The sequence below is a fragment of the Falco naumanni genome, chromosome 4, assembly GCF_017639655.2.
Source record: "Falco naumanni isolate bFalNau1 chromosome 4, bFalNau1.pat, whole genome shotgun sequence".
In the NCBI taxonomy this organism is placed as follows: domain Eukaryota; kingdom Metazoa; phylum Chordata; class Aves; order Falconiformes; family Falconidae; genus Falco; species Falco naumanni.
The window spans coordinates 80708263-80720470 of NC_054057.1; the positions used below are offsets into that span (position 1 = coordinate 80708263).

General features: G+C 38.0%; 1 protein-coding gene across 5 annotated transcripts in view; it reads left to right on the plus strand.

Moving 5' to 3' along the window:
* LOC121086374 (transformation/transcription domain associated protein) overlaps window positions 1-5730 on the plus strand; it is a 96922-nt gene extending 91192 nt beyond the window's left edge. For all 5 annotated transcript variants that reach the window (XM_040590043.1, XM_040590046.1, XM_040590045.1 and 2 more), the window contains 3 exons: window positions 937-1140; window positions 2073-2267; window positions 4484-5730. In XM_040590043.1, coding sequence (XP_040445977.1) covers window positions 937-1140; window positions 2073-2267; window positions 4484-4768 — 684 coding nt within the window. In that variant the 3' untranslated portion in view covers window positions 4769-5730. The remainder of the gene's footprint in view (window positions 1-936; window positions 1141-2072; window positions 2268-4483) is intronic.
* Window positions 5731-12208: the final 6478 nt, after the last annotated feature.

The window sequence follows — 12208 nt, forward strand, 5'->3', positions numbered from 1 at the left end:
GTTACAAAATAATACTAAGCGTTACATAACATTTGTTTCAATTTTGAGAATTTTTCCTTTAGGTTATGAAACTGTTTAACAAGTGTTTAACTGAAGTCAGTATAGTTATCATGTGTTCTGGTGTAATAGAACAGATCCTAACCTTTTCTAATTAATTAGGCTAGTATATGCTACTGTACTTAAATATTTTGGTAGACTGCAAATGTTTACATCTAGGGAAAAAACTGTTGCACTGTGTACAGTTACAGAAACAGTTGAATACAGCTCTCAGCTTTTATCTTTTTGTACCTTTGAGGTAAATTTGCTGTAATAATACGTGTTACAATTTACCTACTGTCTTTCCTTATCTTGAGTATATAAAAATCCTTTACCCTATATATGACGAAACCATGCAGGCAGCCATCTTTTAGGTTGCATGCTTTGTAGGTCCCATGTATAATTTCAGATGTTGCCATTATGCTTAAAATGAAGGATTTTGGTTTATTGCTGCAAAATGCATATCCAGCTTGCACTGGAGCGAGAAAATAGTGAAGTATGTTTCGTTAGTTTCCCATAAGAGTACAACATTGTGAGTTGAATGTCTCTTTAGCTCGCTTCTGTTTTTCTTGAAAGTCTTGAATAGAAGATACTTGAGTCTCAGGTTTTCTGACATGCCTGTTTGCAGTTTTCCTACTTCTAGTGGTTTTACTTAAAATGTAGTCTTTTCAGCTAAAGAATATTTTCTAGCTGTGCAGAGGATGGGCTAAGAAGGTATCGTGTGTTTTGACAAAGTTGTCAGGAAGTAATGTTGGATTGAAAGTGTCCAAGTTCAGGATGTTTTTATTAAAATGAGATACAGCAGTTGAGAAAAGTTCGGTAGTTGCTTTTGGCATATTTGTCAGTTGCTAAGAAGTGTATTAAAAATGATCTCTTTCAACTAACATTTTTCATATATAGGTTCTCAGAGATATACTTAAAGAAGTGCAGAGTAACATGGTGCCGCGCAGTATGCTTAAGGAGTGGGCTTTACATACATTCCCCAATGCTACAGATTACTGGACTTTTCGAAAGATGTTCACTATTCAGTTAGCTCTAATTGGCTTTGCAGAATTCATCTTTCATCTAAATAGACTCAACCCCGAAATGCTGCAGATTGCCCAGGTATGCTTTAGTTTGTTCTAGATGCATGCTGTCATCTTTGGTCAAATGAAAATCTGGACAGTACTTTTGAAATGAGTCAAAACAGTAATTTGATATATATAATTGCATTTCAGTAGGCTTTTCATTTAGATGTGATTGCACATCAGGTAGGTAGTAATTTAAACTGCAGTCCCTGTGGACATCAACTCTACCTTCTGTGGTGAGGATTTAGAACTTTGTCTGTAAAATCTTTGTTAAGATAAGTGGAACCGTTCATGTTTTGGATGCATTGGAATTGTTCATGACTGATAAGTCTTTTTAGTCTTCCTTCAAATATACTGCTTTGAATATATTTCTGTGTCAAACAGGTTTCAAAAAACCTCAAAAAATTCAGAGCTTCCCCTTTTCTTAAAGGGGAATACTCTTTTTTCAAATACTGTTCCCTTTTCAGCATTGACATCATGTCAAGCTACAGCTCCTATTAATAGTGATTTTTTTCCTGTACCATTTAAACCCAACATTTAAAATAAGGTTTGCCACCTTAGTAGGGCAAAGGTGGTATAAATTAAAGTTGTAATGTCATTTTAATGCATTGAGGGCTATACTCTGCATAGCAATTAAGGTTCTTTAATCCCTCTAGATATGCGTTCAGATGCTTACCCAGAGTGAACAATGCATAGAGAATGCTTGCCCAGAGCTGGGATGCATAGAGAATAGAAATCTGTCTATCTGCATGACTCCTTACAGACAATACTGCAGAAGAATCTGTTCCTGAAGGTTGATATTACAATAATGTGTAAATGCCTTTAATTTTAACTTTTTTGCTCAAAAACTGACAGAAAGAGTGAAAAGCTACTGCAGTACCATTTGTAGTCTGAGTATTAACAGGAAACAAATATTCAACTTCTTTTGGTTTCATTAATGAAAATCCGTTCCTTTAATTACTTTTCCAGGACACTGGCAAGCTAAATGTAGCTTACTTCCGCTTTGACATTAACGATGCTACTGGAGATTTGGATGCCAATCGTCCAGTTCCATTCCGGCTTACACCAAATATTTCTGAATTTCTTACCACCATTGGGGTGTCTGGTCCGTTGACTGCATCTATGATTGCAGTAGCTCGCTGCTTTGCACAGCCAAACTTTAAGGTTTGTATACCTTTTGAAAGTTTGTTTGCAGGCATGTTATGTGTAGCAATTTATAAACTAAATAGCACTTCCCTGGTTGAGGGAGAAACTGAACAGTCAGTGTTTTACTTTTTTTTAAAATCTTACCCTAAGGTCATCACAAAGGCCAGCTGAGATGTTTGCAGTTTGCCTTATTTGAAAGAACAGGAGGAAGACAGGTTTAATTTGACCCTTAATTTAATTTTTTTTATCCAAACATGTTAATTGAGGCTGATTGTTTCAGTTCTGTAGCCTCATAAATCTGTACAAATTCTGGCAGTGGTAAATAGTAAAATGACAAATTTAGAATCTTCATAGTAGTTTGTGAATAGAAATGTGTCTTGACCCTTTGTTAGCAGAATAGAATGCTGAAGATAAACTGTTACTTTGATGTATTCTAGCTCTTCACAGTGTGTAGTTTTCTAAAGAAAGTGTCTGACTTCCTTTTAAATTCTAATGCTTTCCAAAAATGAGGTACCTTGCACTTAGGCAAGCAATTTGCACCAGAAAGACATTGCAAAGAGTGTACTGTAGCTGTGCTTGAGCTAGTTACTTAAAAGATGGAAAATAATCTGTGATTTTTTTTAATCTATAATACAGAAAGCTGTGTTTAAGAATATTTAATAATTTATCATTTACCTTACAAAGCTGTGTCTATATGTGCAGATGCATTTGCTGACATAGCCTGTAGTTTCTACATCTGAATTGATGTTGTTGTATGCCCAGTTAGACTTGCCACATCATTTTGGTATGGCCCCACCCTGAGTACTGGGTACGGTTTTGGGCACCTCCATATAAGAAGGACATCAGACTATTAGAGTGTGTCCAGAGGAGGGTGACCAAGATGGTGAAAGGTCTTGAGGGCAAGACTTAAAAGGAGTGGCTGAGGTCTCTTGGTTTGTTCAGCTTGGAGAAGGCTGAGGGGCGACCTCATTGCAGTCCACAATGTCCTCAGGGGTGGCAGCAGAGTGGGGAGGTGCTGATTTCCTCTCTCTCTGGTGGCCAGCAGCAGAACACGAGGAAATGGAATGAAGCTCTGTCGGGGAAGTTCAGACTGGACATGAGAAAAAGGCTCTTCGCTAAGAGGGTGGGCAGTCAGTCAGAACAGGCTCTCCAGGGAAGTGGTCATGGCAGAAAGCCTGTCAAGAGTTCAAGGAGCACCTGGATGATGCTCTTTGTCATGTGGTTTAGTTTTAGGTAGTCCTTTGAGGAGCAAGGAGTTGGACCCTGAGCCTTATGGGTCCCTTCCAGCTTGACATATTCTGTGATTCTATGATTTCTTGAAGATCAGAGCGCAGGTGCCCATTTATTTTTTTTGGTCCTGCGGGTGCCCAGCTCAGTTCAGGCATGTGGCGCATACTGCTTTAGATTATCTGTCTTTAGACTTGAGAGGGATGCTTTTAACTCTTTCTACTTTTATATTCTTTCACAAATTTCCATACAATATATTCAATATGTGTTTTATATATGTTGCCCTAATGTCTATATGTGCAAACAGTGAGTTTGACTCAGACTGGATACCTAAAAATTTGTTTTAGAAGCTCAAGGCAGTTGGAGTTGACAGGTTAATGTCAGTAACTCAACTCAGTGATGAGAAGAAATTGGAAACTATTTGTTGCAGGCATTTCTTTTTCATCCAAGGATAGAACTGGCCTATATATACGTATCTATATGCGTGTATGGATTATATACATATATACCTGTGTTGCAGTCAGTGTTCTTCCCTGATTGGCAGAAAACAGTATTCACTGAGAGCATAATCAGTGTGCCAAAAATATCCTCAGCTTTGCAAAGCACTCTTGATCTTTGGACAAGACTTCTGTGTATGTATGCATGTGTGTGTGAAAAGTCATAAATTTAGCAAAGTCATTTAAAAATAGAATGTATGTGACTATATTTGTGTATGAACATCTTAATATGTTCTAGTTCACGCTTAATATGTTATAGTTCACGTGATTTTTCATTTCTGTAGGAGTCATTGTGTTGTGTTTTGATAATGAAAGCTTTTTATGAAAAGAAATACCTTGAGAGGAAATAGTAAAGACAGTTGGAAGCTGCACTCATCTTGAAAAGACCAAGATTGCGATGCTGGGACCAGAAGTGTCAAAATGCCATTGACTAAAATAGAGTTACAATTCTATAGTCCATGATGGTTCTTTGGATTAAATATAATAGTCTGATTTTTCTCCTTCATATAGGTTGATGGCATCCTAAAAACCGTGCTACGGGATGAAATAATTGCATGGCACAAAAAAACACAAGAGGATACTTCCTCTCCGCTCTCAGCAGCTGGGCAACCCGAAAATATGGACAGCCAGCAGCTGGTTTCACTAGTTCAAAAAGCTGTTACTGCTATCATGACTCGACTTCATAATCTTGCTCAGTTCGAAGGAGGAGAAAGCAAAGTCAACACTCTGGTAGCAGCTGCAAATAGCTTGGATAATCTCTGTCGTATGGATCCTGCGTGGCACCCCTGGCTCTAACTTGAAATTTTCAATAGCTTTTTTTTGCTGCTGTTTGTGGTGTGAGTCATATATTGTGTTCAGAAAATGTGAAAAAAGCTTTCCAGACCATGGCTTACCTGTCACACTGCATTTTGTCAGTTTTCATTTTAATTGTGTTTACAGTAATATGACAATTTTACTGTTTTAATTTCATGAAGGGACACTTCCTCCTGTTTAAGAAAGGTTGTTTAATATGCAACAGCTTTCACAAGTAGCTTAAAATGAAGAGCAGAAACTTAAATAATGTACAGAAAAATCTTATTTTGTGATGAGGATCCTAAAACTAGCACTGTTAGATTTAGGGTCTGCCATTCCTAATAACCTGCAGTATATAAATTTTTTTATACAATAGCAATTATTAAAAAAAATACAGTATTCCCAGTTACTGAATTTTACTTTGTGGAGTTTTACTTAATCACTGTCCCTTCATTATACCAAATTGAAGGCACAAATAAATACTCTTCCTTTACGTTTGCTTCAAATTTACACAAGCGAAGTTGGTTTGTACAGAGAATTTTGTACCAGATGTATAGAGGTGACTTTTTGTTAGGCACTGAGAAAATTATGATCAAATTGTGCTAGCTTTTCTTGGAGCACAAGCTATGTACAGTAAAAGTGTAAACAATCTAGAGTATTTGGTTTAGTTGTGGACAGTGTTTGCAGGGGGGGTTATAAAAAGGATAGAAAAAATCGTTCTTTGATACGTGTATTTGGCTGTAATAGGTAAAGTAAAATCTTACAAAGTTCTCTTTTCTTTTTTCTTAAAGTTTAGAATTACAGTAGCTTCTTTAGAATTAATCAGTTTCTTTGTAATTTAAGAAAAGATCAGTTTAATGTTTCACTCATCTTTCTGTTGTGTTAGCATTTTTATAAAACTTGGGTGTTGAGAATGTTAAATTTGTACAGAGTGATTTTTTCAAAATAAATATTTTGTAAAACTCTTTGTGGTATTCATTTTATTTAGAATATTTTTACTGTTATACTATGGACTAAATATAAAAGACCTAAAAGCAGGTGTGATCTTTAATAAATGAAAACAGCCTGTATTTTAAAGGGTGATGTCTGTATTAATGAGATATGGATGTGATGTTCTCATGTATGGTATTGTATTTGTTTACATAACAGCTGCAAATAGGAGGTATGTATATGACAAACATTTCTTCACTCACTGTACAGTCTTTCTTCCTGGCTGGTCAATTAATGTGTTAACCATTTGTTTTCTAGAAGTCTTAATTTAAACAGAACGGTCTACTTCATGTCTACAAGAAATTCAGCATTTAAGTAACTGTTCAGAGGTCAAGGTTATATCTGCAGATGAACTCTAATTTGGGAATTTCTGCTATTCTCACAGAAACTAAGATTATCTTGATTGATACAGCAAAGGGTGGGTCTGTCTTTTTTTCTTTTTTAATTTATTTAAAAACAGCAGGTTCTTTAGAGGTTTCAGAATAACATGAGAGGCATAATTGAAGTTAATCACCACCATTCAGTGGTGTACTGTCTGTGAATCTGATGACTTTTCCTGGGTGGGTGATCTCACCTGCAAATTAACAGATGAACAATGCCTAACATACTAGTTACCTGCAGATCAAGGCTTGCAGTAGGTGCAACTGTAGTCAAGTCATTATTTAAAAACAAAGCAACGTGTGCTTTCCACAGGTCTCTTGCCGAGTTGCAAAGACCTGTTCCTTTCATCTTAACAGCAATTAGCAGAACCAGTCAATTGATATGAACTTGAGTGTCATCATTATGCAGTACATGTCCCTCTACTGCTCATCTTGTACAACACTTCTGCTAACACCATAAGCAGGACTGAAACTGATGCAGAGAAGTGAGGCTGATGGGCAGAGGTCCTGTATGTGTATGTATATACAAGTGTATATATAAATACACAGTTTTCAGCCATGACTGTCATATGAATTCAAAATTGTTAAGTTGATGAATTTAAACGCATTTGAAGTCAAGTTTTAAATATGTTTTTATTGGATCTTTGGCTGAAGGCATGGCTTGGTCATGTCAAACAGATTTTAGGTATCGGTTATTTGCTCAGTCTTCATTACCTTTGAGGTGGGATATTCCACTGTACTGGGCATGAAGCCTTGGTGGTTAGTACAGAATATTTTGCTGTATGTTAGTTATGCATAAATGTTACAGCATGTGCCAATTAAACATAGTATATAGGATAATGTATAGTTTTGCTAGGTTAGTTTATGAATTTGCACCTGTTTACTCTTTGACTAGTAACAAGTACACCTAGTATTAAAAATGAAGATATCTGGCACTAACTTAAATGCGTTTTTTTTCTCCCTTGAGATATAATATAATGCTATAGTATAGCTGGAAAAATAAAATGCAATTTTGAAAATGTAAATTAAGATAGTATTGACTTGTAAATGAAAAGGAGAGCTTTTATTCTTAGCTCTCGTAAATGAAAAGTAAATGTGCAATACTGAATTTATGGAAAAATCTGTATTTTCAGAGAAAAGTCTGGAAAAGAATGTTTCATTTTTGTTGCAAAATACAGCATGTTATTATGGAACAGTGCTAAATTTAGTTTATCCTGTGTAGGTGTTGTAATAATCTAATCCTAGAAGTTTTGGAATAGAAAGCTAATCGGAAATAACGTGTTTGCTAGCTTAAACTGCAACTGTAGTAATGCATTATATGTTTCTCTGAAGTTATTTCACTTAGAGGATTTCCCTATTGCAGGTTCCTTTTCCATTCTTTCCTAGGTGAGATGGACAAGAGTTTTTCCCAGCTGAATCACTACTGCCTTTCCCATTAGTTGGTTTGAGGACCTTAGCAAGGGCAAAGGGACGCTCATCAAGCAAGTCATGACTTCTTCTCTGGGTCCAGAAAAGCCAGTAGCAGATAAGGTCCAGCAGAAACATGTGGTAAGCATTCAGCCATCAAAAGTTGAAAAAAGGATGGTAGCCAGCTGGTTGACCCTGAACCACAGCTGTGTGATGACAGGTACGGCTGATCAGTTTGTGGAATTTGCAATGCAGGCATTTAGATCGAGGGGAGCAAGCCATTCTACTTAACATAGTTCTGTATGTGGATCAAAGGATTAGCTGTGGGATTTGGCCAGGAGGGAGAGTTTATTACTCTCACCAGTTCCTTTTTGTTCTAGATAATGCTTTTGTTTCCTTGGATGATGAATAAAGCATGGCCTTTTTATTCCCACACTTGGTTTGTGTGTTCCTTATGTTGAAGAGGGGATGATAGATTGAGTCATGCTGTATGCCAGTATATACAAGTGGAAGCTCACGTACATGAGTAGTAAGCACTATATAAGGGTTTGGAAAACAAACATATGATTTTTTGGCAAAGCCTTGCTTCCTTATCAAAATCATGTTGGCAAGAAGAATCTGAACTTTCTTATAAAACAACACTTCTGCATGTGTCACAACATACTGTATATGCAGTCATTCACAACGAAGCTTGGGACTTGAAGGGAGTTGTTGGCTTCCTTTTATTGAAGATTGTAACGTTTGTAGCTGTGGAATATGGCATATGCTGCATCAGAGGAGTTGCAGTATCTTTTCCTTAATCATTTGCATATCTTAGATATGTCAGACTCTGAGAGATGACAGCATTCTCTGAAAGGAAGTCATCAGGTAGTTCAGCTGCCTTTCTGTTCATGATAGAAATCATAATGGAAAAATTATAATGTAAATTAAGAGACAAACTTTGTTGGTTTTAGATTTGTGACATCTGTCTTGTTTATTCAAATATACTCTAAAAGAAAAAATGAGGGAGTAGAGCTAATAGGGAAGAGGTAGTTGTTTTAATAAGGTCCCTGATGGTGTCAATGTGCAAATGTTAATGCTTAGTTCTCTTTTTTTTTTTTTTTTTTTTTTTCCCATGAGTATATGCCATGGATTTACCTTATTTTGAAAGAAGGCTCAGATGGTCTTAGCCCAGATTTTTACCACTGGCTCCAAGGAGGTAAATCCTGAAAGCTTTTACTTACACAAGTGCTCTTCAGAGTCTGGAGGAAGTCTTCTGATGTACCTTGTATGATCAGCACCTGTCCATTAGCAGGTAAGTGGTTTGACAGTACAGTATAGGAAGCTCACACGTGGCATGTATCTTAGCTGCATTTAATTTATGACTGTAGATAAGGGTTCTCTCTGTCTTGTTATTTCAGATATATGCTCAATATGCATCTTGCTGAGCAGATACTTGAAAGTGAAGTAACATTAATTGTCTATTCACTCTGAGTGCTCCCTTTAAGGTTTCTTCCTGCAGATTAGATATTACACAAAAAGAGCCCTTGTTATTACTCGGTAAAATCAAACGCTTGAGAATTAAGAGAGATTGAATTTAAAATTGTCTCTGAAATAGTGTGCATGGGCATTACACCATTCTTAAAATTCCTTCTGTTGTGGTTCCCCCCAGCCTCATCCTCCCCCCACAGAGTCCTGGACAGATTTGGCTGGATGTTCATGAGGATAACTAGTGACAAGTCCTTGACACCAAAGTTGTGCCAGCCATATTTTAAGTCTGTATGAAATGCATAGAGATTTGTGTGTTGTGGTAGACTTGTACACACATACCTGTCTTGGTGTGAAATGGACTTTATGGTAGGTCACTCAAGTGACAGAAATACTAGCAACTCAGAAGCAGATTTGGCATGAAAAACTGTAGACAAAAACGTGGGCTGTGGGTTTTACATGGAGATAAATAGTTGTCAGGTTTCTCAAATTATACTGTATTACTTCAGTCTCTGATTTTTTGTAATCACGTTTTGCTTTGTTTTTATTATACGATACTGCTGCAGTTTAACCATTTCTTATTACAGTCTCCTTTCAAAGTAGATTATCAGAATTCATTTACTTAAGTAAATTACACTCCTAAACAAAATCATTTAACATTAGTTGGGTGTTATAAGTCCACCCTCTGAAACTGGTATGCAGCTTTCCTCTCTTTCCTCTCCTGTAATTGGACTGTCCATGAATTGTCAGATACAAAGAGAAAGAGCAAGAGATTAGTTATTACTGGAAGAAGATGACTCAAAGCATTTCAGCAGCAGACAATGAAAGCTCTGTTTCGTAATGGCAGTAGAATAAAGTTGCTTTTAAGGCTCCGATCGGTTTCAAATATGATGTATGAAATGTTCTTTTGTGGTGTAGAAACCTACTCGGGGAGAGGAATTCACACTCACAGGAGCTTTTAATCAGCTCAGTGTGGGTGCATTTCACATTTAAGAGGTTCAGGAGAGCACATGTGAAATAACTGATGTCTCGCATGCCAGTTGTCGCCGTTTTTTTGGATGTGTCAGGGTCCTTGGTGTCCGCATGTGCAGGCACTCGGCTCACTCCAGGGTGTCAGTTCAATGGTACCGCTACATGGGGTCTCTTATAAGACTCAAGGTGCTGAATTGCAAGGGAGGAGGGGGGAAGAAGTCTGTGAAATTAACGCAGAATTTAATTTCTTGACTGTAGCCTTCTCATTTACTCTAAATTAGCATTCCCATTCCCTGAGACTTTCAAGGAAAGAGCATAGGAAATGCTGTTTCTGTGTCAGCCACGCCATATCCCCTCCCCGCTTTCAAACTTCTCCTTTCCCTATTATAATCTAATTCTTTACTCTTAGAAATCCTATGTATCTTTCAGTTACCCCGCAGAAAATGCCACATGTTGAGTATACTGGGCATAAATCCTGTGGTCTGGGTAGCAGGGGCTGGGCAGCCTCCTGTGGGGAGGAGGCTGCAAACCGCCCTGTGCCGGTCACAGCCGGTTCCTGCTGGTTGGGAGCGGGTGGGACCCGCCTCCCCTCAGGGAGTAGGTGTGCTCGAGGGCCAGCGCGGCTGTGAGGGACCGTGCAACGGGTGATCCGTGCAGAGCAGAGGAGCAGTAAGAAGCGAAGATCTGAGGAGAAAAATGGAGAAAAGAAGCAAAGAGTGGCTGAAGGGCCCCATTTTGTGCTGCCCGTGCCCTTCTGCAGGGATTGGGAGTGACTGGAGTCCACGGCAAAGGCAAGGGAGCCTGAGGTGAGGAAGCAGGAAGAGATGACAGTCTGAAGCAGAGCCTGCTGAAATGGGAGGAAAGGTGTTTCTCCAAGGTTTGTTTCCCTGTTTGTTTTTTTTCTTTTTCCTCTCGATAACTGAGTCAGTAATTAAAATTTTATGTTAATTGGCAATAAATTAAATTGAGGGAAATTCCCCCAGTCCAGAATGTTCTGCTGATGACTGTAAGCAGGCAGGCAAATGTTTTTAACTGTGGTAACATGCTCTGATGGCTGGATCTTGTACAGCCAGGACTTTGAAGACATGGTCATGGAAGCTCATTAAGGGAGACTTTGGTGCTACAAAAAGCAGTAACTTTTTTTTTATTCGTCTGGTTGGGTTTTGGGTTGGATTTTTTTTAATTTTTTTATTTTATTTTTGGTTGTCATGAGGTGATTCTTTTTCCTCTGGCTCCACTGGAATACTACATGTCGTTAATACGCTCTTGGAAAGTCTGTCTTGAGTGAGCTACAAAACTTGTCCTGCCCTTGTCTAGTCCTGAAAGATTGTATCATGCTTCTTGTAAGAAATAAGGTGTGAACCCTGCAATCATGGCAAAGTTTCAGGTTGTTTGTGGGGTTCTGATGTCTGTGTTTCCAAGGGAGAACCAACAACTAGTGTGGGTGCTTTCTCACATCCTCTATTTTGGCAGTGTAGTGTTTTGGATTTATGAGGGCAAAACCTGTTTACTTCTTGTTTTGTTCAACAATGCGAACCTCGTTAGCTCCTTGTATGAATATGTATCTTGCCATTTAATTGGTGCTGGTTGGATTTCTTGGAAGAAAACTATAACTGTCCCAGAACACAGCTATCATAATGAAGTGCTGATAAAAGCTCTTTTCCAATGCACCTGACTCTTGTGCTCCTGAACATGGTGTAGACATTTGTTATATTTAGAAGTGATACTAGCTTTGGCTTTTAAAATTCTTGTGCCCTACACCGTTATACCAGACCTCACTTGCTGCCTGCAGCCTAATTTTTTTTTTTTTTTTTAAAGGATATTTATCCAGGCTCTTAAGATGCTGTCAGAATTGTCCCTTAAATCAGTCAACCACTGCTTACCCTCAGTCCAACCTCCATGAACAGTTACAGTACCAGCTATATTAAAGAAGCTTTCTCAGTCTGTTATCTGGGAAAGGACAGAGACCTTTGCAGGCTCTTTGTTTCTCTTGATACTAACACATTAATTATTGTCTCTCTCCACTCGTTGCTGCTGTTGGTAAGAAGTTGGCATTAAAGAATCTATTCTGCTTGTTCAGCAAGAGTTCTCATCAGTAGCAATTTATAAACCACTTCACAATGGGTCAGTATTGCTTAACCATCTCTTGAAGCAGTACAAGTGGCACAGAACACAGAACTGTTAACTGAGGTCTGGTGGTGTCACTGAAATGTTTCATTGTGTAATA